This window comes from Arabidopsis lyrata (genome assembly GCF_000004255.2).
Source record: "Arabidopsis lyrata subsp. lyrata unplaced genomic scaffold ARALYscaffold_2, whole genome shotgun sequence".
NCBI lineage: Eukaryota > Viridiplantae > Streptophyta > Magnoliopsida > Brassicales > Brassicaceae > Arabidopsis > Arabidopsis lyrata.
Window position 1 is genome coordinate 10,637,559 of NW_003302554.1, and position 22,222 is coordinate 10,659,780.

Genomic DNA, 22,222 nt, shown 5'->3' on the forward strand with positions numbered 1-22,222 from the left:
ATTTGAGAAACAGTCATTTTCAACTAAACCACGACTACTAGCTTCTTCTTTTTTACATCTCATTCTCACCCCTACTTCATATTTATCTTTGTTTTTTTTTGTTAAATCCAATCTTTATCATTTACATTTTTCAATAGAAAATTTCAGAAAAAAGACCAGAATAAATAATAAAATATTGACCCAAAACAATTAAAGAAAATAAAACAATTAGTTACCATTCTGTCACGATCTTATCGAAACTGTGAGATTTTTTTTCATTTTTAGATATTTTCTTTTTAATTCGTTTTGAAAATTTTAATTTTAAAGACGCTCTCTTTTCTTCTTCCCCAAAATATTTCAAAACCCGCCTCTTCATTTTTCTCCTTCCTCTACTTATTTACGTCTTTCCCCAATTTTCTCACAAATCTCAAAAACACCATTTTCTCTCACTCGTTTCAACAATGGCGCCTGAAGTTCAGTTTCCTTGCGACGGAGACGGTGTATGTATGCGGTGCCAGGGGAAACCTCCGGCAGAAGAGACTCTCACGTGTGGCACGTGCGTCACGCCTTGGCACGTGTCGTGTCTCCTTCCAGAATCACTCTCTTCTTCCACTGGAGAGTGGCAGTGTCCCGATTGCTCTGGCGATGTCGTTCCCTCCGCCGTTCCGGTTACCGGAAACGCTAACGCTGGACTTGAAACATCCGGTTCAGTTCTCGTAGCAGCGATCCGTGCGATTCAGGCTGATGTGAATTTGACGGAAGCTGAGAAAGCCAAAAGGAGGCAGAAACTGATGAGTGGTGGTGGTGACGATCGTCTCGATGAAGAAGACAAAAAGAAGTTAGAGATCTTTTGTTCTATTTGCATTCAATTGCCAGAAAGACCTATCACGGTTCGTTCGTTTTCATCGATTCTTCAAATCAATAGATTATGTGCTTGTGATTTGTGTTAATGCCTCGTTAAATCTTGTGATTAGTGTTAATAACAGTACTAGAATCGCTAATTTATGCTTGTGGTTTGTGTTTATGACTTGTTGGATCTTGTGATTAGTACACATAACAGTAGTAGAATTGCTAATTTATGTGTTTGTTGTTGATAAGGATGATTATATGCTTGTGATTTGTGGTAATGACTCGCTAAATCTTGTGGTTATTGATTAGTGTTAATAACAGTAGTAGAATCGCTAATTTATGTGTTTGTTGTGGATAAGGATGATTAGTATTACACTAATGGCTTATTTGCAATCAGTCTTACGCTTGTGATTGTGTTAATGCCTTGTTGAATCTTGTTATTAGTACACAGAACAGTAGAAGATTTGTTAGTTTATTTGTGTTCTTGATAATGATGATGAGCGTATTTAAGTAGCATACTAAGTGTATATAAGTAGCAGACTAATGGTTGTACTTGTGTTTGTAGACACCGTGTGGGCACAACTTCTGCTTGAGATGTTTCGAGAAATGGGTAGGTCAAGGGAAGCTAACTTGTATGACATGCCGAACCAAAATTCCGAAAAATGTTGCGCGAAATCCTCGCATCAACTTAGCTCTAGTCTCTGCTATTCGTTTAGCAAGTGTTACCAAATGTTCTGTTGATGCAACTGCGGCCAAGGTTCATCATATTATCCGCAACCAAGACCGTCCTGAGAAAGCCTTTACTACCGAGCGGGCTAAAAAGACTGGGAAAGCTAATGCTGCTAGCGGAAGGATTTATGTCACAGTACCTGGTGATCATTTTGGTCCCATACCAGCTGAAAATGATCCCACTAGGAATCAAGGTGTTTTGGTTGGAGAATCTTGGGAGGACAGGCAAGAATGTAGGCAGTGGGGAGCTCATTTCCCGCATGTTGCTGGCATTTCCGGGCAATCAGCGGTTGGAGCTCAGTCTGTGGCGCTCTCTGGAGGTTATGATGATGATGAGGATCATGGTGAATGGTTTCTCTACACAGGAAGGTTTGATTTTTATATTACTCCTATAACACTTTGATGCCTGTATATTTGTAGCTTGTGTCTTTTCTTATAGAAGTAATGTGTGAATGTGTGTTGCAGTGGTGGAAGGGATCTCGGAGGAAACAAAAGAACTAACAAGATACAGTCTTCTGACCAGTCGTTTGCAAAAATGAATGAAGCTCTAAGACTTAGTTGCAAAATGGGCTATCCTGTCCGAGTTGTCAGGTTAGCTTTTCTCCAGACTCTCAACTTTATGTGAATGGGATGCTTTCTTTATTGAATAAGAATAGATTATCTTTGGTCATCGATATACTCTGAGCAGAAAGTTATCCTGACTCTTTAGGTCTCACAAGGAGAAGCGTTCTGCATATGCCCCTAAGGAAGGAGTGAGATACGATGGGGTCTACCGAATCGAGAAGTGCTGGAGCAACGTTGGAATACAGGTTGAATATATAGCTAACATTCCTATATTGTTCTTTCTATGCAGAGCTGGATTGTTTTATTCCTGAAGTACACTCTTCTGTTTTCTGTAGGGTTCTTATAAGGTCTGTCGTTACCTGTTTGTTAGATGTGACAATGAGCCAGCTCCATGGACCAGGTTTGATCTTCTTCTTTTTTTTTCCGGAAAGGTGCCTTATTTCTGTATTTGCTAATTGATGGCTCATGAGATTTTGAATTATATACTGCAGTGATGAGCATGGCGATCGTCCAAGACCTTTGCCTAATATTCCAGAGCTTAAGAAAGCTACTGACCTGTTTGTGAGAATGGAGAGTCCATCATGGGATTTCGATGTTAGTACACCCTGTCTTTTGTTTGAGCATTCTTCGGCTGGTTCATGATTTGTGACCTTTTTCCCTGTGCCTGCGGATACATTTTCCTTGATTAGGAAGCTGAGGGTCGTTGGAAATGGATGAAGTCTCCACCTGTTAGCAGAAAGGCTGTTGCTGCTTTGGATCCTGAGGAGAGGAAGATCATTAGGAAAGCAAAAAACGGAAATAACAGACTTCTCAAAGGTAAACATCGATTACCACTTGTGTTATTATTGTATCTAGCACAATACATAACTGTGATTTGGGTAATATTTGACACAGAATTCGGCTGCCAAATCTGTCGGAAAGTGCTGAGTTTTCCAGTGACGACCCCTTGTGCTCACAACTTCTGCAAAGCATGCCTGGAAGCTAAATTTGCTGGGGTCTCTCAAGTGAGAGAGAGAAGCAGAGGCGGGCGCACACTACGTGCAAAGAAGAACATAATGACCTGTCCGTGCTGCACTACCGACCTCTCCGACTTTCTTCAAAACCCGCAGGTAAAAAACAAAAACCACTCTCCTTAAATTCTAGTTTTTACCAATTTTGTTGTAATAACTTTGGCTAACATGAATCAATGCTTCATAAACTAGGTGAATAGAGAAATGATGGAAGTTATCGAAAATCTGAAGAAGAAAGAGGAAGAGGCTGAATCAAGCAAAGACACTGCAGAGTCTTCTGGAGGAAACAACACCGAGTCTGAAGAAGAAGAAACTCAGACTGTGTCTGAAGTTGAACCACCAACGAAGAGGATCAAATTGGTTGATACAGTTGCAGCAGCAGCCACTGACTGTGTTGGAAAGTAAACAGAAGACTTCTTTTAAGAGATAAAGAGTATAATAACTCTCTCAAGCTGAAGGACTTTTTAGTCTTTTTGTAATATTCCGTAAACGATTGTGGTATGCTTTGAACTTATTGTTTTGGTTTTTATTCTAAAACTTATTTCAAATTTCTCGTATCTTTTTTTTTTTTTATCATAAGATATAATTTGAAGTTAATCCGTGATTTTATTTTTTTTGGTTTCTTAGTAGTTTCGAAATATATTTTAGTGTACTTGTATAGTACTAATTTAGACTATTTAGCATCTGATATAATTAACCCAACATGAAGTTGAGATCTGAAAAATGAGCAAAAATATCGACTCATATATTTTATAGGGAGAATAATTAGAATGACTTATATGTGAGAATTAATAACTAGAATAACTCATATATTTTAATAATAACTAGAGTGTGGGAATTAATAACTAGAATAGCCCAAAATACTCTTATAAAGCTTTGTACAAAAAATCATAATAATAAAAATGTCATTAAAAAAATGTCATCGACACAAAAGTTGCCGTTATTTACACAAAAAACTATTATTATTTACATTTTGCCACTAATCTCTGCGAATTCAAATAAATCCGTAGAATAAATCTGCTACAGATTTGATAAATCAGCCAATAAAGAATTAGAAGAAGAGAAGACAACAAATTTTGGACAAAAAAGACTTACTTATTAGCTGGAGAAGACGATTGTGTGAGAAGCATCGTCGCCGGAGAACAAGACTCGTCGGATAAGAAGCATTTGTGAGAAGGAGTGGCGAGGGAGAAGTTGACTCTGTGAGAAGGAGCCACGTGGGAGAAGCAGCGACACATAAGAAGGAGGATCGCCGGAGAAGCAGCAGCGCCGGAGAAGAAGACTCACCGGAGAATAGGGTTTTCGGAGAGAAGAGAGAGGAGTCCGAGGAATGTGAAAAGTTTTAGATTTTAGGTTTATGATTTTGGGCTTTGATTTGTTTTGTAAATATTTTTTATTTTTTTCAAAATTAAATGAAAATGGCATTTTCGTTAATAAAAGTAAAAATTGGTTTGAATGTCTTTCTACAATTACAAAAGATGTAGGTCATTCTAGTTATGAGTTTCAGAACAGAGTCAAACAAATTATTTAACATAAGATATGAGTTATTCTGAGTAATTTTAACTATTTTATATACCTCACTTTTTTTTTTGGTAGGCAACGGGGAGACACGCAATTATTACAAAACTAAAAATAAACTAATTCCGAATGAGTCTTGGAAACGCAGTTCCTCGAGCATCATCCTGGACCAGCTCATCCACAGACGTCGGGGCCGACTCTAATAAATGAAAGCCTAATGGCAAAGAAAAAGCATGGTTAGCTAACCCATCCGCAGGACGGTTAGCCTCCCTATATACATGCGAAATCCGGACTATCCAGTCCCTGGAAATGAAGCCATGGCACAAGCGTACCAGGAAAGACAGGGGATTCGAATCGCTTACCCCTGCCTTCAAGAAACCAACCACCAACTCCGAGTCCACCTCCAACTCCAAACGCGTCACCTTCCTCTCCCAAGCTATATATAAACCATAGTAGACTCCCCATAATTCTGCCAAAGGAGCTGAGCAAATACCAATGTTAAGAGCAAACCCTTGTACCCACACTCCCGTTCTATCTCGCAGAACTCCACCGGCCGTGGCTACTCCCGGGTTCCCTCGAGATGCCCCATCCGTATTCAACCTTAACCACCCCTCCCCCGGTGGTTTCCATGATATCATTCTCTCTGTTCGACCTCTCCTCTCCATATCCTCACGAGTTGACCTATGCGCCTGATTAACTTCCACGGATAGGTCCTTTATAAACTTCACACGATCCCGACATTTTCCGGTTTCCCCAAAAACATACCCGCATCGCCACTTCCAACTCCACCATACCCCCATTGCGAACATCGTTGACCATGGACACTCCTTCGTGTTGTCTCCTGGTTTTAAATTCTCAAACAACCACTCCAACAATGAGCCATGAAAAAAGCTCTGTCTCCTCCGAGCCGGTACTATGCGGGACCAAATCCCGAGAATTGACGGACAATCTCTCAGCACGTGCATGATCGTCTCTTCCCCTCCCTTACATACTTGGCAGAATTTTATATACCTCACTTGATGTGTGGTGGTAATAAAAAAAAAAAAACAATTTTTTTTAATAACAAAAACAATTTTTTTTTCTTTTTACTGTTCGTCATGTTATCTCGAAATTAGGACATGGATTGAGTTTGGTCCAGAGTTCTTCAACCGTAGACATGTACGAAGGTATAATAATGTGCTTAGAAGTTCTGGAGGGGCTTGCAGGAGTTGCGTGCCACAGACATTTACTACAAATCTCTTTTGCTTGATACAACAAGCTTCTTTCTCAATCTGCTTGGCATTTCTCACTTTAAAACGAATTTTCCTATAATAATACTAAAGTTCCTTACTATAATAATAAGTTAACATTTGCGGCTTATAATGTTGGTCTTTATTTCACACTTATTAGAAATTTATTTTTGTTTTGTATTTCATTACATATATCAATATAAAATACCAAATAGCTGGTTTTCTTATGTTTGAGATTTAATTTTTCCTTGGTACAGAGCGTTATTTTCTAAATTGGAATATCTAAAGCCTGACTCCGAAATATTGGAGGAGACTAAGCCAAAGAGGCAAAGATCACATTAGTTTCTACGATAAGGGGATGGCCTTACCAGTGTGAGGCAAAATAATTTTTTTAACAACAAATAGAATCACTACTTTTTAAGTTTAATTATATAATATTTAAAACTTTTTAAAAGTTTATTAACCGTATACAAACTTTTAAATTTGGATGTTTGGTAAATTAATCTTCATTCTCATTCAGATTTGGATATGACTCTGAAATGTTGTCTAAACATTATATTTTATTTGATATGGGACGATGAACACACATTTTTTTTATTAATTGACTAAAAAAATGTCAGTTATTTTTTTTAATTCGAATCACAATATATGCATAAAATATATTTAGATTTTTTATTAAGTTTATGTATTATATGCTGATCCAAAAAATTTTAAAACAAAATTAAGCAAAAATGATAGGAGAATTATAATTTATATATTAACAAAATCTTCTAAATATTTATATTATTAATTATGGAACATTATATTCATATTCTTAGTTTTATAAATAATGTTAAAATCTTTTTATTATGTTTGGTTATATGTATAGTAGAGAATTAATTTTTTAAATATACTTCAAAAAATACTAGTATAGATATATTTTCTTGTAATGTACTATAAAATAGTTCACATAATGCCAACTAGACGAACTTAGAATCTATAAACAAATTATTGAAAAAACTATTACTAAATAATATGTTGTCAATAATATATAGATGCCATGGTTTAGTTGTACCAAAAAGACTTATCTTTAGGACTTTTTAATTCAGAAAATTTCATCATATAAACTATTAAATGATTTACATGAAACTCAGATTAAAAGAATATTTTCATATTCGAAAGTAACATTATAGACATCATATCATATATTCTAAAGTTGAGAATTATTTATATATTTTCATGTATTCAGTTTAAGGAATTGAGAAAGCTTAAGTATAAAATTAGAGTCACAATGACATATATGTAGCTCATATACTTTAAAAATTGAATATATAAATTAAAATAAAGAATCTAAAACTGCTACAATTAAATTATGGAATATTACAAAAAGGAAAAGCATATCACACATATTCCTAAGTGAAATATAATCGCTAACTAAAATGAAAAAAAGAAAACAAATATTAAATCTCACACATTAGTAACTGAAAAAATTACGAATATTTGTTATTTTTTGTTTAGACAAAGAAAAATAAGTTAAAAATAGCGTCGACGTCTAATTGATTGACTTATACTTTACTCAATCTTGTGAATTAGAATTTTCACATGTGCAGAATTCTCATGAGAAAGTTCAATTTTCATAATCTTATTTCATTTTATCCAACTTGCAAACTCTATCTTTATCTATCTAAATTATATTGTTTTTCTTCATTCTTTTGCTTGCTCTACTTGAAAGTTTTTTCCAAAGATTTTATTTCCTTTCTTGCAAAAGAAGAAAAAGTGATGAAACAAACAATACTTTTAGTTTATTTTATTGTCAGAGTTTCTAATGTAATTTATACATATAACAAAAAGTATCCACATGATATAAGATCCACTTTATTTAATGGATAACTCTTAATTTTTGAACACCAAGAACATCATATAATCAAATTCATATTTATTTAGTTTAGTAACTGATCTTCATAAATTGCAACAATAGATTATGATGTTTTTACTCATCTTTATATCTATCATCTAACTTGTGACATTCAATATCTTTGGTATGAAGCTTATTATTTGGGATATCATAACCTATGTTACAATCTTGAAATATCGGTATCCCAATGATATTTTCTTCTAGCGGATACCCATTCACGGATAGACGAAAGTGGTCATCATCGAGATGGATGAACAATTGTATTGTCTTCATCTTCAATATTATCTCGTCCAATTTGAGGGAAGATTTTAGTTTCTCGTATTTCGGTATATTCTTCTCATAACAAATTATTCCATCACTTATTTTCTTCGCAATTGTTTTTTGGAGAAAACACAATAAACTATTTTGATTAAACTAATAGTAAAAGTTCATGTGACCAGCTGTATTGGATTTGCACAACATTTTATATATCTAAAATTTTCCATCGATGATTATTGAACTTAAATTGATTCTATCATTCTACTTCTTCAATTCTTCATATTCAGTGACAAATGTATTCCACAAAACACCACATCATCTCCTAAGGTGAGAAATGCTTTCGGCAAAAATGATCACTAAAATTTCCTATATATATATATCACTTTTAAACTGAAAATATTAATTATATAAAAATATAAAATTACAAGAGTTAAATTCAGGAATACTAAAATATATATCAATCACACATATAGCAACTTATATTAGTATTGTAAATGTATTTTTTTTGTTAATTTTCTTATTTAGTTAAGAATAAATTAAAAAAAATGTGTCCACATCTAATTGATTGATTAACACATGTCTTAATCCTGTTGGTTAAATTTTTGGCATGTATCGAATTCTTATGAGAAAATTCAAGATTCATATAATAAGAGTAGATGATACCTACAACACACAATGTTTTTTTTGAAGTATAATTAAATTTTATTTAAAAGGTGTGGATGTAAATATATAATATTGAAACTGATTTTTATAGTTATGTACCGTTTTCCTATTAAATGTAAATTTTAGTTAGACTATTATTTGTCTTACAATAAGCAATGTTATACACACGGCCTAGACTATAGAGATGTACAAATTTGTCATGTTTAATATTTTTATTTTTATATAAGATTGATTCTATGTATGGAATATTTAAAATTTGTACATTGAATATAGATTTTGATGAATGGAATTTTTTATGAAGTTTTATATATTTGGAGAGAAATATTCAAATTTCATTTTCTCACTTTTAAATTCGTTTTAATTAATTATTCTATCTAACTAATTAAATGAAAATTTAATGACATATAAATATAATGTAATATTCAACAAATTTAAAGTTGATTTTTAAAATGTAGTTCCTTTTTAATATTAGTAGGATATACACATTAGCATACATGTTTTTAACCAACAAAAATCTGACTCTCCAGAGAATCTTTAGACCAAACATAATGCTGAAAAAGCTCTTTTAATCTACATGTAGTCGTAATCGTCCATGGGACCATAAGGACCAGCCACTAGATTATCATCGGGCTTATCTACAATAGGTTGTTTCTTCTTTCCACCTAATGAATCAATGAAAAACAAGTTCATGATCACAAAATATATTCACACTTAAGTTCAAAGTAACAAATTAACAACACTATTTGCCAAGAATAAGTTTAGAAAGTGATTGTGAGTGCACATATGACATACCCATCTTCTTTTTACCCGCAACAGCTTGTTTCTCTGCCTTAAGTATTTCATTTGCTATCGCTGTAATTGACGAAGCGACATCTTCAGTATCTGCTGCTTTCATGTTGGTCATTGAAAGTCTCATGATTGTTTTGAGTAGTGCAATATAGTGATAACTTTTCTGTAAAACATAAAATATGATTGTTAACATGTCATGAGCGTTATAGCCAAAGAGAAACGTAAAAGAAAGAACACAAACATACCTCAAATGGTTTAAGGCCATGAGAAATAGTTTTAGCATATTCCAAAAAATCACTTTCGGACTTGGGGAGAAGCATCTCAATGTTTTTTTCTAGACCCTTCACTCCAAAGAGTTCAGAACTCGCTTCCGGGGCTTTATACTTCTGTACAACAGTTTTGGAAGCTGCTTTCTTGGGAGCCTTCTCGGGAACAGGGTTTACGACAGGCGGCTATACGAAAACAAATTCATGTTTCAAATCATAAACCAATCATCCATATTTGCTACTGTATTGGGTAGTAGTAATATATAAGCTGCTAACTTCTCTTCTCTTGTTTTGATAAACACCAAAGCTCTCTAAATTTTATTATGGGATGAAGTTTCACAAACGTTAGCTGATTGATACTAGCTAGTAGCTAGTATCAAATTACATCAATGTATCTAATAATAATCAAAGCCATTCTACATTTTAAGCTATATAAGAGGTTGAAAAATTGAAGTGTATGCCAGTAAGTATTATAATTTAAATTCGTAAGTTTTTTACTATTTGAGAATTTGTTAAACTGGTTCCAAAAAAAAGTTTTATATGTAGATAACGTTAGTTTAAAAAAAAAAAAACAATTCGCGTTAGATGATGGTCCACGTTAAAAAAGAGAGGAATTTGCTCGGATTGAAGGCGTTGCAGTTTCGCCGGCAAACATTAACGCTCTGCATGTCAGCTTGACCTCTTACATGGGCTTGTATTCATCGGATCTCGGTCAAATGGTGAACCAAGAACCAGAGAAAAGACCACAGACCCGATCGATTGCGTAAAGCCCGCAGTAACGAAACCAAGGAAAGTATACAGAAAAGACAGTGTACCGCAGTCAGGATGCGCTTCCGTTGGGAGGGACGTCTGCCGATAGATGTGTATCACATAGTGACATAGATGTACAATGGATCTCCTTTGCTCGATACTACGTGTGCTTGATCAATCCGGTAGCTTCTTCAAGTTGGGCATTACTCGACCCAAAACGAAAATCCCTTGAAACTTACGTTTTTCTTCCAATGTCTTTAATATTATATGAAATAAAGAGATGAGGAAGATCTCTTCCAATGTATAACCTAGGCCTGAGCTAAATAACCGAACCACAAGAACCGAACTGGAACCGAAACAAAAAAACCGAACCAGAACCGAACTGAAATTTTAAAATACTCAAATGGATCCTAAATTTTAGAACCGAAAGAACCGGAACCGAACCGAACCAAAATATTTCGGGTACCCGAAAATACCCGAAATATGAGTTTATATCTAAAAATATTAGTTTTTTTAAGGTCGAATAACCAAAAATAGCCGAAATACCAACAAATATATGGAGAATATATGAAAAAATACTTACAATATCCAAAAAATACAAAAAAATATCCAAAATACCTAAAAATATCCGAATGGATCCTAAATTTCAGAACCGAAAGAACCTGAACCGAACCGAAATTGATTGGTTCCTATATGGATCCTAAACTCTAGAACCGAAATAACCGGAACCGAATGGGTACCCGTACGCCCATGCCTACGGCGTTTGCTAATACAGTGATTCTAGGTTTCCTACCAACATTAGCAAATTCAAATTGTAACGTACCAACATTTTCTCTCTTACTCAATAGGATTCTTTAAAGATTGGACAACCAGAAAAGCATCCATGGATAAAAGAAATTGAATCCCCAAAAGATTTATCATCATCCTCTTCACATCAATGTCAATTATAAATTTATACGGACAATTTAAGTAAAGAATTTTCAACCACCAAAAAGAACCAAAAACATGACTCCAGAGAATCTCTAGACCGAACCAAAACAAAAGCTTTTTCAATGTTCCAACTATATATTCCCACAACAAGAAATTTGGCTTCTTCTTGCTCTATTCGAACCAAAATTAAGAAAATTTGCTTCTTCTGAGTGATAAATAATAAAATAGACGCTGGGCAATCCAATTTGCATTTGCTCAAAAAGCTCTTTAATCTACATGAAGTCGAAGTCGTCCATGGCATCATAAGGACCAGCCACTAGATCGTCATCGGGTTTATCTACAATAAGTTGTTTCTTCTTTCCACCTGATGAAGCAATGCAATGGTCATGTAAAATGGATTCAGAATAACGAATTCACAAAACTAAAAGCCAAAGATAAACCGCTGTAGCCAGAGGCATGAACGAAACTCAGGACAGAATTTAGAAAGTGATTGTGAGTGCACATACCCTTCTTTTTGCCTGCAGCAGCTTCTTTCTCCGCCTTTAGTTTTTCATTTGCTATCGTTGTAATGGACGAAGCAACATCCTTAACATCTGCTGCTTTCATGTTGGTCAGTGAAAGTCTCATGATTGTTTTGAGCAGCGCAATATAGTGATAACTTTTCTGCAACAGAAACCAAATATGATTTTCACACGCCATGAGCTTCGGTTCTAGCAAATGATAATAAAGGTATGTCTTTAAGACAGAATACAGCATACCTCATATGGTTTAATCCTATGAGAAATCATTTCAGCATATTCCAAAAAATCGCTTTCAGACTTAGGGATAAACATATCAAGGTTTTTTTCTTCATCCTTCACTCCAAAGAGCTCAGCGGTTGACCGGTAGTCGGCTTCCTCAACAAGCCTGTGATAGAAAGAATATAACATATAAGATCACATAGACCTTCACAGCCTTCTATCTAAATGATATTTCTTTCCTTCCAACAAAGACGCAAAGTACAAAAGATTAAAGGGAAGTATTGTTTATAAAGTATAAACTGTACCTCTGCTGGCGAAGTTTCTCCACTATAGGATCTAGAGGTTCTTCTTTAGGAACTTCGATTGCTTTACCCTTCTTTTCAACAGTTTTGGGGGCTGCTTTCTTAGGAGCCTTCTCCGGAGCAGGTTTTACAACAGGCGGCTACAGAAAAACAACAAGGCAAAGCAGACAAAACATAAATGTTCCCGCTGGAATCTCAAACCAAATTACACGTAGTAGACAATACGGAAAGAATTACAGAGAGTAAAAACTAAGAAATACCTGAGCAGGTTCTTCATCATCATCCTCCCATGACTCCTTAATTTCATTCACATCAACATCCTCATCATCCCAGTTACTTTTAAGCTCAACTTTTGCTGGAAGTGGTGCAATTTGCTCGTCCTCTGAAAGTAAATAATTAAAACCTATAAGACTACTCACATGCAAGTGATTCGATTTTGAAATGTGAATCCAATCAAATTAGCAAATAATCCAACCAATGCTATAATTAAATAAGACGACTATATTTAGATACAAATAGAGAATATAAGAGAGGACACTTAAAGCATAGTCTTACCCCAGTCATCCATATTTGCTGCAAATTATCGGGTACAAATATAAGCTGCTATCTGAGTCCAACTGGTAAACCTGCCAAACATACGCTTAAGCATCAGAATCAAGTTGATTGGATCAAACTACATTACTGATCAATCCATATAATCAAATACACGGATCACCCCGCTCATAAATGGTCTCTCCACGGTGATGCTTACATCTAAAACACTTCTATGTCCTGGTACGTTTTATAACATGCATAAAACCATATTGACATTTCAATAGCATCCTCATTCTGTTAATCAGGATGATATTTTAAATAAAAGGTGTAAACTAGACATAGCAGTCCAACTAAAGTTCACAGCTGATTTCGCAGCTAAAGTTTACATCTAAATACACTGATTTCACAGCTAAAGTTCTTACAAAAAACATAGACATAGCAGTCCAACTCGTAGTACACACCCACGAAGAACAGCTAAACCTAATGCTTACAAAAACCAAGATACATTCTATCAATTAAAACTATTACAGGCATGTCAGCTATATCTAAATCACAAGTTTCATGAACTCTCACAGATGCCAAACAAAAAACATTAACCAAAATTCTTCTGATTTTGGTAATCAAAGTGTGAAGATTCAAATCTCAGTCAAATCCATATAAATCCCTCAATCGAAACCAATCAACATGGTTAAAATCCAAATTGATTGACAACTGAAAGAGCAGAGAAAAGGTAACAAATTGGTCATAGTAATCTACACAAAGAGAATTTTTGATGATAAAGTTCGAAACTTTAACCATGAATTCGAGAACACAACATTAAGAAATCAAATCAAAATCATAAATTGGAGCAATTCTATAGAAACCCACCTAAGATCAATCGAAATTTAAGATCTAGAAGCGAATTTAACTAAGAAAGGAGAAACCTTTAATAAGAAAACATACCGAGAAAAGTCTGAATCCAAAAGGGTTCTTCGTAGAGGAAGAGAAATCGGAAGAAGATTGAAGCGTTTTGGTTGGATTGGAATCTCCTCCGATGTGTTGTGGTTTTGCTTCAGAGGTTAAAGGGATGGATTTTAAATGCCTTTGTGAAGTTGTTTTTTTGTGGATTTAGGGTTTATTTATTTATTTTAGGGGTGTTTGTTTCCCTTTTTCGTTAGATTTATGCCTTTTTCTAGGCCTCGACAAAATACCCGGACGAATATCCGAACCGAAAAATCCGAAAAAATATCCGAACTGAATCCGAACCAATTTTTAAAAATACCCGAATAGATCGTAGACCTCCTACCCGAAAAAAACCCGAACCGAATCAAATATCCGTGGGTATCCGAATACAAATATACACTGAAAATATTAGTTATACTAGATTTGAACCCGCGGTACACCGCGGGGCTATAACTTTTTTTAAAAAAATCTAAATATAATTAGTTTTGTTTATTAATAGAGAGTATAATATAATATTTCGACCTATTTTATAAATGTACCATCCATATATCTATATTAATAGTTTTGAGTATATTAATTGTGTTTTAGGTTTAAATGGTATATCTATATATACACTTAAACGACATTTGGTTTTCTTCTTTATTTTACCTCAGTTTAGGAGAAAGATTTTTCTTGCGGTACACCGCGGAGCTATTATTTTTTAAAAAAGATTTTTCTTCCTTAAACTTCCAAATCTAGATTTTACTTCGATTTTTTTATAACTAAAAAATTATTTTGCAAAATTTTAAGTTGTATTTGTTTTGTTAATATTGTTTATTTTGTTTAGTGTTTCTGATTTTATAATTAAATTTTGATTTTTAATTCTAGGATTTCATCCATAGTATATTGTTTAATATTAATATTGATCTAAACTCGTTGCACCATATAACCCCGTCCCGTAAAATTAAACATCATTTGTTATTTTTTTGGAATAATATTTTTATCCACTACGGGTCGCAGGTTCATGCGGATAAGCCCGTAGAGAGTTGCGGGTTTGCGAGTCGACCCGCCAAAAGAGAAGTTTGAAACCCTTTGTTTTGTTTAGAGGTTTTAAGAAAATATTCCTAAAAAGTAATTTTCATTATATGAAAAAAAAGAAGTAGAAGAAATTGTAGTATCAACATTCCCGATTTTTACATCACTCGTTACAATTAGGTTTTTTTTTTTGCAGATAAAAATCAGAAGTTAACTAAGTCGAGATTTTTAAAAAGATTGTGTAGAGATTTTTGGTAAATTGTTGAGAACATATTTGATTTCAAAATCTTTATTTAAATAGATAAAGAAAGATTTTGTAGAGACTTTTGCTAAATATATGAGAAATGAATTTCAATTAAAAATCTTTACTTAAATAAAACAAATCTAAATAATTAATGCTAATGGCATGTCATTGTAAATACTTCTCAACTTCAGGATTTATTTGCTAATTGTGATCCAAAAATGAATATATAGATTTATACTTATAATATCCAAAATACCTAAAATTACAATCATAAATCCGAATATACTACGTATTTTTGAATAATTCGGATACATTTGGATATATTTGGTTAAAAAATAACTAATGATGTAGTTTTCTTTTGGGTAGTTTTAGTATTTTTAGATATTTTTGGTTATATTTGGGCAAAGAGTAACCAATGTATTTTTGAGAAATCGGGTATTTCGGTTAGATTTGGGTATATACGAGCAAAAAACCCGAACCCGACCCGAACTCGAAAATATTTCAGGTATTTTTGGTTATTTTTGGGTATTTTGCTTTTTTATTAAAATACCCGAACCGAACCGAACCCGAACAGAACCCAAACCAAACTCGAACCGAATTTTTAGAATACCCGAATGGGTCTCGATCCCCTACCCGAATAGACTTGATACCCAAAAAAAAAGAACCGAATCCGAACGGGTACCCGAATGCCCAGACCTACCTTTTTCTAAAGCCTTTTCCAAATTTATTAAGGAAAACAAAAGAAAAGTATAGACCAAAGGAAAAATTAGATTGGATACCATATTTTGTCCAAAATTTAGGTCCAGTACCACTTTCGAAACTCATTTATCACTTATATCACAATTGAGGTGTGTAATGACCACTTTGCCCTTCCTTTTGTTTGCTCAAATTTCGGGGACAAAATTCATAGTTTCAGCACACAAAAAGAAGTTTACATACCATTGTCCCCGAAGTTTGAGTTTCTCCATAATTTCATCTTATTTTTGCATGTTTGCTGGTTTTTGTCCCTCAATTTTAATTCATTATTCTTGGATTTTAGTATGTAAACTCTAATTGCGGTATTTTCATTTTGTTTGATATTTATTAATTTAGATAAAGTTTTGTTTTACTTTTTAAGAATATGTGTTGATCTAAATAAAATTAGAGAAATTGTTTCTTATAGCCCCAAATCAAGTTTTTGGGACAAGAATATCATTCAAAAGTTTATTGGACAAAAATAACACCTTATTTTTTACTTTTTAAATTAATAAAAAATTATAAATAAATACAAAAAATCACAAATTCATCGTTAATATTTTTCCGCCAAAACAAAATTCCGTCAAAATTTTCCCGCCAAAACAAAATCCCGTCAAAATTTTATCATACATATGTAGTTTTGAATTAAAATATATGAAAATTAAAGAAGGAATAAGTATGTTCAAGTAACACATTAGAATAAAAATAAAATTGATAACAATCTAAGATATACACCATATAGTCTCTAAAATAAAATTTAGAATCCAACCTTTACAATGATGTCTCAATTGGTTTTTCAATCCATGCAACAACATAAAAACAAAGAAAATATTTAGGATTTGAGATATGGTGGAAGGAGATGGGAGAATTATAGAATGGAATGTGATGGAAGTTATATTTTAAAATTAATTAATATAAGAGTTACAATTTGAATTTATAGTGGCTCTGACTGGTGAAAGTAAAAAGAATAAAAAATTCTTCTCATTTCTTCTGGCCCTACACCTTTACTTTTTTTTGTTATCAAAGAAACTTGTTATGTTATTTTACAGTAGAAAACCTTTTTCTACTAAATATTACAAAGAAGAATTATCCCGGTTTCCTCTGGTTTCTTTTCTTCTTTGTGTCTACCAGTCACACCCAGTATGTTTGAATGACATTAAGTGAAGAAAAGTATAGTTTCTATACAGACTGCTCATACCTGGTGAAGATGGTGTTTTCCCCGACGGAGTGGCCAGCTTTTTCTACCTATCTAGAGACTATTCAGAGCGACAAGGATGAGTTTGATTTTTTCTCTTTATCTTTGATTTCTCGACGTGCAAATTCAAAAGCGGATAATTTGGCACGAAATGTTCGTATCCAACCGCATCTAATTACCTATGTAAATAATATCCCCCAGAATTAGCTTATATAAGCTAGTCTAATGTTGTTGACAAAATATATATATATATATATATATATATATATATAATTAGTACACAATTTGTATGATGGTTACAATATAGTATTAAATGGTAGATTAATGTATATAATAAATATGTTGTATTTATGGTTTAATTAAAAATAAATATTATTATAATTTTTATTTTTGAAATAGTGAATTGCTAAGTGGACTAATAAAGAGAGAGTGAAACCTTATATATATATATATATATATGATTTTGATACATGTGATGTAACATTGTGTAATTGTAAAATAACAGAAAATAAATATATAGTTTTTCTATAGAAAATAAATTAATATTATTTAATAAAATATACAAGAATATTAAAAGTGGATTTAAAATTTGTAAGAAAGTTGTGACACATTTTAAATATTAGTTTGAAGAAGTGACATTTTCTTTTGTAAACTTTTTTTTTTACTTTCTGATTAGGTTTTTTGTTCTTCACATATTGACAAAAACAAATTTTCTAGTTTATTATGCTTATGTTCTACTAAAGGTAAGCTCTTTGTTAATTATTTGATGATCATATTTACAATAAACTATATTAATATGTTAAAATGAATTAAAAAGAAAACCAGTTTGGCAAAAATATACAAAACATAAGCATAAAATAAGCAAAACATACCAAAAAAAAGAAAAGAAATTATAGTTATTTGAAAGTTATTGCAAAAGTAAATGGTATTACAGGGTTTCCATTGAATGTTTTTTGTTTGTTAGAATGATCTAACAATTGCGGTAGAATTTCAAATAAAATATGGGGCCAGTGATGAACTCACAATTTTCCAATAGACGTTATTCAAACTTTCAAATTAAGATGGTTAAAAATTGGTTAGTTATTTCTTCTTCTTCACAAAAAATTTCATTTTGACACTCTTTACACAAATTAAATAACAAGGTTAAAATTTCTTTATACCTTTAAAATATCTATATAATTACAATTTTTTACTTTAATTTATTTCAATATAATTTTATTGAGTATTCTCATAAACATATATAAGTGTGCTAAAAAACAAAAAATACTAAGTTGATGCCGGTCAAGGTGTCTTTGTTACTCAACTTATGCGCTTTCCAGTCGTTCATCAACGCCATCTGCTCAGCTACTAGCACATTTTTTTTTTTTTTGGTAGGAAAGAGGGAGGCTTGCTCCCATTTATTAAAATAAAACTAAAAAACAACTACGAGCGGACTCGTCTTGGGCGCGCAGACCCAATCACGTCGTCGCTAATTAAAGACTCGACAACATCTGGAACAACAATACAAGAATGAAAGCCAATAGGCAAAGAAAAAGCATAGTTCGCTAACCCGTCGGCTAGACGGTTAGCCTCCCTATACACGTGTGAAATACGGACTATCCAGTCCTTCGATAAGAAGCCGTGGCACAAGCGTACCAGGAACGACAACGGGTGTCTCTCGCTCACCCCTGTCTTGAGGAATCCAACTACCAACTCCGAGTCTACATCCAACTCCACTCTCCGTAACTGCTTCTCCCAAGCAATATAGAGCCCGTAGTATACGCCCCACAACTCCGCTAGTGGAGCCGTACACCTTCCTATGTTGAGTGCAGAACCGCCACACCAACTTCCGAATTCGTCCCGCAGCACTCCTCCCGCCGTGGCCAGTCCCGGATTCCCTCGAGATGCACCGTCAGTGTTCAGCTTAAACCACCCGGATGGTGGCGCGCTCCAACCCACCAGAACTTCTATTCTGCTTCCCCGTGGAATAGCCTCCTTGATTTTCAGATTAGCCAATGTCACCTCTTTAGCTTTCTCTTTTACAAATCTTGTTCTATCCCGACACTTCCCCTTGTTCCCAAAGACATTATCACACCTCCACTTCCAAGCCCACCAAACACCCATCGCAAAAACCGTGGACCAAGTACTCTCATATATGTCACCTTTGTCTCCTAAATTCCCGTACACCCATTCAAGAAGTGATTGGTCAAAGAAGTCGCGTCTCCTCCGCTGCGGCACAATCCGCTGCCAAAGGCCAAGCATTGCAGGGCAATCACGGAGAATGTGAATTATTGTTTCATATCCGCCGTTACATACTTGACACACCGCCGTGGTGCCAAGGTGTCTTCTATATCTCTCCGTGTTTGTCATCAATGCTTGATTACCAACTAACCATAAGAAAGTTCTTACTCTCTCCGGCGCCACCACTCTCCAAATCCGGCCATAGAAACCCGCAACATCTGCTTTCGGGCTCTCATTCTTTATTAACATATTAAACGCAGATTTAACTGAGAATTCACCATTCACACTCTTTCCCCATGCCACACGATCCCTAGCTCCAGTGACATTATCCAACACCACGGAGAGAAGCTCCAACCATGTATTCTCCGAGACAAATGGTTTGATCTTCTGCGTGTCCCACCCTCTTCCATCTCTCCATAAATCTTTTACTAGAACGTCCTCAGTCCCCGGAGGTAACAGGCCCAGACTATCATTTACTAACCGCCTGTTTGCCAACCACTTGTCACTCCAAAACCGGATCTGCCTCCCGTCTCCCAGAACCCAACTTAAACCCGGCATCACCACCTCTTTCATCCCCGTGATAACACTCCGCCAAGTCGGCGACCAAGTGTTTTTCTTTACCAGCCAAGTACCATCCCGTAGCTCACCCATTTTATACTTCTTTCTCAACAACTTGGCCCATAAACTCTCATGATCCTGGATTAATCGCCAACTCAGCTTGGCTATAAGCGCTTTATTCATGTCTTGCGCCTTCCTTTTTCCTAGCCCTCCCTCGGATCTTGGAATAGAAACTCGACTCCAAGATATTAAGTGTTGTTTCTTGTGTTCCAAGGTACTGCCCCAAAGGAAAGATTTAGAAACTCGATCCAACTTGGCCAAAATGGACTGCGGTAGACAAATAGTACTCATGGCATGAACCGGGATCGAAGATAACACTGCTCTTGTTAATGTTATACGACCCGCAAGACTTAGGAACCGACCCTTCCAACCCGATAGTCTCGAAGATATTCTCTCCAGTGTCTCTCCGAAAGTATCTTTATTAATCCTTTTTTGTAACACCGGCATTCCCAAATACTTGCCTAAATCTCGTGTAGACTTAATTCCACTCTCCTCACTAATTAGCTTCCCCAAGTCTCTAGATACATTCTTAGAAAAATATATCTTCGACTTCTCCAAACTAACTTTTTGGGAAAATTTAGAATCCAACCTTATATGGGAAGATATACACCATATAGTCTCTAAAATAAAATTTAGAATCCAACCTTTACAATGATGTCTCAATTGGTTTTTCAATCCATGCAACAACATAAAAACAAAGAAAATATTTAGGATTTGAGATATGGTGGAAGGAGATGGGAGAATTATAGAATGGAATGTGATGGAAGTTATATTTTAAAATTAATTAATATAAGAGTTACAATTTGAATTTATAGTGGCTCTGACTGGTGAAAGTAAAAAGAATAAAAAATTCTTCTCATTTCTTCTGGCCCTACACCTTTATTTTTTTTTTGTTATCAAAGAAACTTGTTATGTTATTTTACAGTAGAAAACCTTTTTCTACTAAATATTACAAAGAAGAATTATCCCGGTTTCCTCTGGTTTCTTTTCTTCTTTGTGTCTACCAGTCACACCCAGTATGTTTGAATGACATTAAGTGAAGAAAAGTATAGTTTCTATACAGACTGCTCATACCTGGTGAAGATGGTGTTTTCCCCGACGGAGTGGCCAGCTTTTTCTACCTATCTAGAGACTATTCAGAGCGACAAGGATGAGTTTGATTTTTTCTCTTTATCTTTGATTTCTCGACGTGCAAATTCAAAAGCGGATAATTTGGCACGAAATGTTCGTATCCAACCGCATCTAATTACCTATGTAAATAATATCCCCCAGAATTAGCTTATATAAGCTAGTCTAATGTTGTTGACAAAATATATATATATATATATATATATATATATATATAATTAGTACACAATTTGTATGATGGTTACAATATAGTATTAAATGGTAGATTAATGTATATAATAAATATGTTGTATTTATGGTTTAATTAAAAATAAATATTATTATAATTTTTATTTTTGAAATAGTGAATTGCTAAGTGGACTAATAAAGAGAGAGTGAAACCTTATATATATATATATATATATGATTTTGATACATGTGATGTAACATTGTGTAATTGTAAAATAACAGAAAATAAATATATAGTTTTTCTATAGAAAATAAATTAATATTATTTAATAAAATATACAAGAATATTAAAAGTGGATTTAAAATTTGTAAGAAAGTTGTGACACATTTTAAATATTAGTTTGAAGAAGTGACATTTTCTTTTGTAAACTTTTTTTTTTACTTTCTGATTAGGTTTTTTGTTCTTCACATATTGACAAAAACAAATTTTCTAGTTTATTATGCTTATGTTCTACTAAAGGTAAGCTCTTTGTTAATTATTTGATGATCATATTTACAATAAACTATATTAATATGTTAAAATGAATTAAAAAGAAAACCAGTTTGGCAAAAATATACAAAACATAAGCATAAAATAAGCAAAACATACCAAAAAAAAGAAAAGAAATTATAGTTATTTGAAAGTTATTGCAAAAGTAAATGGTATTACAGGGTTTCCATTGAATGTTTTTTGTTTGTTAGAATGATCTAACAATTGCGGTAGAATTTCAAATAAAATATGGGGCCAGTGATGAACTCACAATTTTCCAATAGACGTTATTCAAACTTTCAAATTAAGATGGTTAAAAATTGGTTAGTTATTTCTTCTTCTTCACAAAAAATTTCATTTTCACACTCTTTACACAAATTAAATAACAAGGTTAAAATTTCTTTATACCTTTAAAATATCTATAT

At 33.7% G+C, this 22,222-nt stretch overlaps 3 protein-coding genes across 4 annotated transcripts; 1 reads left to right on the forward strand and 2 right to left on the reverse strand.

Annotated features, from left to right (window-relative positions):
• Window positions 1–338: 338 nt before the first annotated feature.
• Window positions 339–3,684, forward strand: LOC9324540 (E3 ubiquitin-protein ligase ORTHRUS 1). 2 transcript variants are annotated; one of them, XM_021009988.1, is made up of 9 exons: window positions 340–869; window positions 1,394–1,926; window positions 2,023–2,148; window positions 2,267–2,366; window positions 2,457–2,521; window positions 2,613–2,715; window positions 2,811–2,937; window positions 3,016–3,230; window positions 3,324–3,684. In XM_021009988.1, the coding sequence occupies exons 1-9, from the start codon at window positions 441–443 to the stop codon at window positions 3,534–3,536; spliced, it is 1,911 nt and encodes a 636-aa protein (XP_020865647.1). In that variant the 5' UTR covers window positions 340–440; the 3' UTR covers window positions 3,537–3,684. The 2 variants fall into 2 exon arrangements, with proteins under 2 accessions (XP_020865646.1, XP_020865647.1); XM_021009987.1 differs by having other exon boundaries at window positions 339–869; window positions 2,811–3,230.
• Window positions 3,685–9,263: 5,579 nt separating this feature from the next.
• On the reverse strand, window positions 9,264–10,163 carry LOC9324541 (eukaryotic translation initiation factor 3 subunit J). Its single transcript, XM_002888432.1, has 4 exons — window positions 10,134–10,163; window positions 9,728–9,934; window positions 9,486–9,645; window positions 9,264–9,355 (listed from the first exon to the last, which is right to left on the reverse strand). The coding sequence occupies exons 1-4, from the start codon at window positions 10,161–10,163 to the stop codon at window positions 9,264–9,266; spliced, it is 489 nt and encodes a 162-aa protein (XP_002888478.1).
• A 1,226-nt stretch (window positions 10,164–11,389) lies between these two features.
• On the reverse strand, window positions 11,390–14,099 carry LOC9324542 (eukaryotic translation initiation factor 3 subunit J). The gene is made up of 7 exons (XM_021010010.1): window positions 13,947–14,099; window positions 13,026–13,096; window positions 12,731–12,852; window positions 12,474–12,610; window positions 12,187–12,334; window positions 11,935–12,091; window positions 11,390–11,792 (listed from the first exon to the last, which is right to left on the reverse strand). The coding sequence occupies exons 2-7, from the start codon at window positions 13,036–13,038 to the stop codon at window positions 11,701–11,703; spliced, it is 669 nt and encodes a 222-aa protein (XP_020865669.1). The 5' UTR covers window positions 13,039–13,096; window positions 13,947–14,099; the 3' UTR covers window positions 11,390–11,700.
• Window positions 14,100–22,222: the final 8,123 nt, after the last annotated feature.